Below are 5,938 nucleotides of genomic sequence, written 5' to 3'. Positions count from 1 at the left end.
TTATCATTGGATCATCTTTTAAGTTAATTGAATTGTTGATGTTTTTTTGTTATTTCGTTTCGCTAAAGAATTGATGATTGACCATGTTTTCTTGCTGTCGCCATTGCTTTGTTGTAGAAGATTAAAATAATATTGTCTTTTCAACTGGCACTTGATCTTGTTGCATAATTTGCTGCATGATTTGAGTGCTGTATAGTTGTCTGACGATGTGTGCTTTAGATATTTTTTATATAACATTTTTTTCCTTTTTAACATTTGTTTAAATTCTTTAGTTATCCACGGTTTGTTTTTTGCCATCTTCTGAGCCTGTCTTTTAGAGGTCACTGAACAATAAGTTTTATAATGTAACCGAAAGATGTCGATGAAATTTTGGAAGGCCACATCTACATCATCGCAGCTCAGCACACTTGTCCAATCGGCATTACATAAACCTTCATTTAAATTATTTATTCTGTGTGTTGAATAAGAATATTTTGAAAATGTAACGTCAGCAACTGTCTTATTATTTATTTTTTGATTAGTGCAAGCAAAAAGTGGGATGTGGTCTGATAGGTCGCATAAAATGGTACCACATTGTATAATATTTTCTGGATGATTTGTAAACAAAATGTCTATAGTGGATTTTTTTGTATTACTGATTCTTGTAGGAACTGTGATCATGGATTTGAGGTTGTAACATGTCACAAGTTGGTTCAATTGAATTTTATTTATACTGCTAACTTCTGGTGATAAGTCAATATTTAGATCTCCCAAAAGATAAACAAATTTATTTTCATTACTAGTTATTTGTAAAACTTGTTCTAATTCTTTAAAATATTGTTTAATTTCGTATATTGGAGGTCGATAACTAACCATCACAATTGAATTTTTAGATTTAAAATTGTTAATGATCTCTATTGCAAACATTTCAAACTTTGGCGAGCCAATGGTATTTAAATCATCTCTTATTCGAAAGGTAGAATCATTACAGACATAGAAACCAACCCCTCCACCGTTTTTGTCATGACGATTTTTGCCTACATATCTATATTCATCCATGCCAACCAAACTTTCAGTACGTTCGTTTAACCAGCTTTCTGTTATCGCAACTACATTGAATTTGATGTGACTGTTTGACAAATAGCTTTCTAATTCATTGGTTTTGTTGACCAAACTTCTTATGTTCAAATGCATTAAGTTGAAAAACATACTGCTATCAAGATCTTTATTTATTAATTTATATTCATTATTCAACGTCTTAAAATTGTCATACCTTTTACATGTAGTTTGCTTGGGGTTTAAATTGTCTTTTTCTTCATCATCACTGCTGTCCTCATCATTATCAACATGTTATCCATCTTATTTGTTTGATCGACAATTGTTTCTGGTTTCTTATTGAATTGCCACTCGCGTACTATAATGGGCTGAGGCATTATGTCAGGGTCTTTCATTTTCTTAGAATCAGAGCTATCGATGCAAACTCTAAACGTACTGGATTCTTCTTCATCTGTTTTTTTATTCTCAGTTTGACTATTATTGTTATTGACGTCGGCTGTAGAAGCTGGTGCCATTTTATTGAGTTGTTTGAGTATGGGATATCAGGAAACAACATGGATACCATTGTCGGTTAGGTAGGCCATCACATCATTTCTGTGGCACTTGCTGACATTGCTTAAACAGAACACAGACTTTTTCATTAAGATTTTATCTGCCTTCAGTTTGCAATCATTTGAAACTTTTTTACCAATTATTTTCATAGTTGTCTTTTTTCCAGTTTGTTTGTTGGGTTGTTGCTGGTTTCTCCTGTTTGTTTGTTGTTTGTTGGGTTGTAGCTGGTTTCTTCTGAGTTGTTTTGTTTCTCACAATTGTTGTTATTTTGACGTGATTTTTTACCGTTTACAGTTGAGAACGGGGTACTGTTGTCTTCTGACTTTGCTATGTCTGACCACAGAGAACTACTGACATTTTTCTTTTGTCCCTCCTTGTTTGTCATTTCAGTACTGTAGTCACTTACAACATTAGAATTTAGTTTATTTTTCAATGTATTTACTTCTGGTTTATTAATATCAGCAGTTTTAATAACGTTTTTTAATGAAATAATATCAGCTTTATTATTTTCAACAGTTTCAATAACTTTGTTAAATTGCACCTGTTGTTTGTGCAATATATCTTTTAATTCTAGTTTGATAGTATCAAAGTTCAATGTTAACAAATTTTCAGACTTTGGGACTTTATTTAAATTACAACTAACAAATAATGGACATTTGTCCCAACATTTGTTTTCTTTCAACTGTTTAATTAACGATATACATTCCAATATTTTCTCAATTTTCATGTTACCCCGCGACTGCAAATTTTCACTTTTTTCAATTTTAAAATTATTTAATTCACTTTTTAGCAATTTAATTGCATTTACAATATCCTCATGAATATAAAATACAGATATATTATTAATAAACGTTTCATTCTCAATTAAATTCCAATTATTTTCTAAATAATACAGGAACTGATTTATTACAAGTGACCTGGACGCCATTTTTTTTGTTTACCAACATACAAACATACATACATACACACATACATACATACATACATACATACATACATACATACATACATACATACATACATACATACATACATACATACACGTTCGCTCAGCTGGTGTCGGCTTCCACATTTTTAGTATTTCGCTAATTTTTAGTAATATTTCTGGTTTTTAAGGTTTTTGTTGCAATAATTTCGGTTTTTCTGGTGTGGTTTTTATAGGTTGTCGCTTTTTTGCCCTTTTTCGGATTAGTGTCCCGCCGTTCGGTTGGTTTTTTAACTTTTGTGGTCTCAAATTTTTAATTTTAGCTTTACCATACTTTAACAATAGCTGTGAGCTTTTACCCAGCTGCACCGTACAATGCTCATTAATATTTATTTTTGTTTTCTCTGTTTCATTCCTAGTTTTGCTTTTAATTTTTAAATTTATTTAAATTAACCTTTTTTATTTTCACCACAATTTTATTTATTTTATTTTATCACTGTTCACACGGTTTTATCTACACGCTTTTGATTTTATTTCGTTGACGTAATGGCACCGGTCCTATACCAATGCACGGTTTGTTTAAATCATTATAAAATAAAACTGGACGGTAAACTATATCGACATGGAGGCAAAGTGAAGGGCCAGGAATGCCCTGGTTCGTTCAAGGCAGCCGACCAGCCTCCGGCTGGTTCATCTGCTTCCGCACGACCGCCTCTTACCGCTGCACCTGTCATCAACCCTCATGTTGCTACACGCGGTTCTTCGGCGTCGGTCTCGGAGAGTCCCTCCCAAGTAGATTTTTTTCATGTTTTTGACAGGCTGACGGTCGTTTTGAGGACTGCCCATCTGTATGATCACGTTCCCAAACCGTGCAGAGACAAGGTATCTAAAGCATTGTCGGCTTTATTGACGGCCGTTTGCGATGATCCCTGCGACGCGGCCCATTTGTGCAGGCTCCAATGTTTTTTCGCATTTGTTTTGTTCAAGCCCACCAGGGGCGGTCGCAGGACTAATCAAGCCAATTACGTTATTAAACGGTTGGCCGAATTCAGTTCGACCGAGGTCGAGATTATTGTGGCAAGCTTCAACACTGACCACAACACCAAACCGCGTAAGCACAATCCAAACAGTTGGATTAGTGCAGTAACCACTCGGATTGAACAATGCAGTCTCTCGGCGGCCGTCAGACTTGCTTGTTTGCCCGCAGGCCTGGCGGAGAGCTCGCCTGAGACACTCGCTAAACTCAAAGCTATTCATCTCAGTGCTCCATTAAACAGGCGAGCTTTCCCCGCGCAGGAGCCGTCCAATGGTCGCGTTTCACCAGCCCAGGTGTTGACGGCTTTAAAGTCGTTTAATAATGGTTCATCGGGAGGCCTTGATGGCTTGAGGCCTCAGCATATAAAGAATTTACTTTCCGGTCCGACGCCCACCGATGAATTGTTAAATAACCTCACCCGGTTTGTAAATTTGTTGTTATCTGGGGTCTGCCCTTTCGCGGTTAGCCGTTTTTTTTTGGGGGGCCGTCTGGTGGCTTTAAGCACAAATGATGGAGGGATCAGACCCATCGCGGAGGGGAATTTCTGAACGAGGCTGGCCAGTAAGTGCGCTCTGGCGCTAGTGTTGGAACAGGTCAAAGCCAAACTCTATCCAATTGGGCGTCGGTGTGAAAGGTGGTGCTGAGGCGGCCGTCCACGCCGTACGTGAACTGATTTCAGCACTTCCAAAACGGTGGGGATTCTTGAAGATTGATTTCAAGAACGCTTTCAACACCTTGAGAAGAGACTCAATGTTAGAGGCAGTTAAGCAGCACTGTCCTCAAATTTATAATTTTTGTCATTCCGCATATGGCCGAGTCTCTTCTCTTGGTTACGACGCCTGGGTGGTTGAATCGTGCGAGGGCGTACAGCAAGGCGACCCTTTGGGACCGATGCTTTTTGCTTTAACCCTTCACCCGCTGTTGACGAAGACATCCTCGGCGTTTGTTTGTGGCTACCTGGACGATGTCAGCTTGGCCGCAGAGGGTAACATCTTAGCGGACGACTTCCTGTCGCTGAGGGTCGGCGCTTCCATTGATCTTGAATTAAACACAAACAAGTGTGAACTACTTGTAAATGACACGTTTCAAATGCCACACGTGCTGGCTAATGTCCCCACAGTGCCCCATTCATCATTAAATTTTTTAGGCACTCCAATGATGGCCGGCGATCATCAGGACAGGTTTTTTAATAAAAAACTTTTTGAGCTAAGATTTGCCCTCGAACGTGTCTCTCTTTTCCCGGTCCACGATGCGCTGACAATCATCCGCGGCGCCCTCAGTTTGCCGAAATTGATGTATTTTTTGCGCACATCCAACTTTGTTAATGCGGCCATTTTGGGCGAATTTGAGGGTGCTCTGCGGGTGGCCCTCTCAGCAATTTGTAACGTCGATATTACCGACAAGGGTTGGTCTCAGGCTCAGCTGCCGGTACGATTTGGGAGACTGGGGTTACTAAGCGTGGTTCAGCTTGCACCAATTGTTTATAAATCTTTCGCATCTGCCACGCTCGACCTACAGTCTGCCCTTCTTCGGCAATTTAGTAGCCTACACTGTACTCCACCGACTCCAATCCAACCAACAGACCTTTCCCAGGGCAACATTTTGGAGGAAGCACATAAACACACATTCAAAGAGTTGCTTTCCTCAAGCCCTGACTCGGCGACCTCAGCTCGCTTGCTGGCAGTATCCAGCGAAGCGAGTTGTAGCTGGCTGAGATCTTTGCCCAATACGTCGGTGGGTACCAGATTGGACGACGATACGGTCAGGACAGCCATTGGCTTCCGTCTGGAGTTGGCCGTTCAGAGTCGATATACATGCAGGTGCGGCGCGGAGGCGGATGAACTTGGCCATCATGGTCTTGTTTGCCGTTTGAAATTTTTCGCTTATATACCTAATATATATTACCTATTTGTAGAGGACTTAATATTTCATCGTTATTATTTATTAAAAAATATATTATAATTTTTATATCTATGTTTGAATTTAATTAATACTTCTTTGCTTTACCTTACTCTTATTCTTTCATTTCCGTTTACATTAGATAGTTACAGTTGCTGTTGGTTTTGTTTAATTTAATAAAATTATTTCTGCAGGTCGTAAATTGTCTAATTTGTACTAGTTAGACAACAAAGGCGAAACGCTAATAAATCGAACACTCCTCAACATAATCTCCAACTTATTCCTACAAGCAAACGAAGTGAGCCTCAATACACGCAAAGAAACAAACATAGAATTAGAATTAAAAATAAAATTTCAACAGACATGATTGCAAATGAAACACGTGCGCGATCCAGGAACACGTGCTGTACCAGGATGTACGTATGTATGTATGTGTTTTATATATACTTAATATATATAGATATATATATATATATATGTGTGTGTGTGTT

The 5,938-nt window shown here is 38.4% G+C and overlaps 3 protein-coding genes across 3 annotated transcripts; 1 reads left to right on the top strand and 2 right to left on the bottom strand.

The window, feature by feature from the left end:
• Positions 1 to 82: 82 nt before the first annotated feature.
• On the bottom strand, positions 83 to 1,188 carry HELRODRAFT_184565 (hypothetical protein; the record flags this gene model as incomplete). The annotated part of the gene is made up of 1 exon (XM_009013847.1): positions 83 to 1,188. A coding segment is annotated over one exon (1,106 nt), but the record flags the coding sequence as incomplete, so codon positions are not given.
• Positions 1,189 to 1,277: 89 nt separating this feature from the next.
• Positions 1,278 to 2,515, bottom strand: HELRODRAFT_184564 (hypothetical protein; the record flags this gene model as incomplete). The annotated part of the gene is made up of 5 exons (XM_009013846.1): positions 1,278 to 1,540; positions 1,598 to 1,782; positions 1,911 to 2,128; positions 2,231 to 2,339; positions 2,505 to 2,515. The coding sequence occupies 5 exons, from the start codon at positions 2,513 to 2,515 to the stop codon at positions 1,278 to 1,280; spliced, it is 786 nt and encodes a 261-aa protein (XP_009012094.1).
• A 543-nt stretch (positions 2,516 to 3,058) lies between these two features.
• HELRODRAFT_184563 (hypothetical protein) lies at positions 3,059 to 5,671 on the top strand (the record flags this gene model as incomplete). The annotated part of the gene is made up of 2 exons (XM_009013845.1): positions 3,059 to 4,009; positions 5,642 to 5,671. The coding sequence occupies 2 exons, from the start codon at positions 3,059 to 3,061 to the stop codon at positions 5,669 to 5,671; spliced, it is 981 nt and encodes a 326-aa protein (XP_009012093.1).
• Between the last annotated feature and the right edge of the window lie 267 nt (positions 5,672 to 5,938).

Source organism: Helobdella robusta (assembly GCF_000326865.2).
Source record: "Helobdella robusta unplaced genomic scaffold HELROscaffold_1202, whole genome shotgun sequence".
Lineage (NCBI taxonomy): Eukaryota > Metazoa > Annelida > Clitellata > Rhynchobdellida > Glossiphoniidae > Helobdella > Helobdella robusta.
This window is presented reverse-complemented; position numbering and strand designations above follow the sequence as displayed.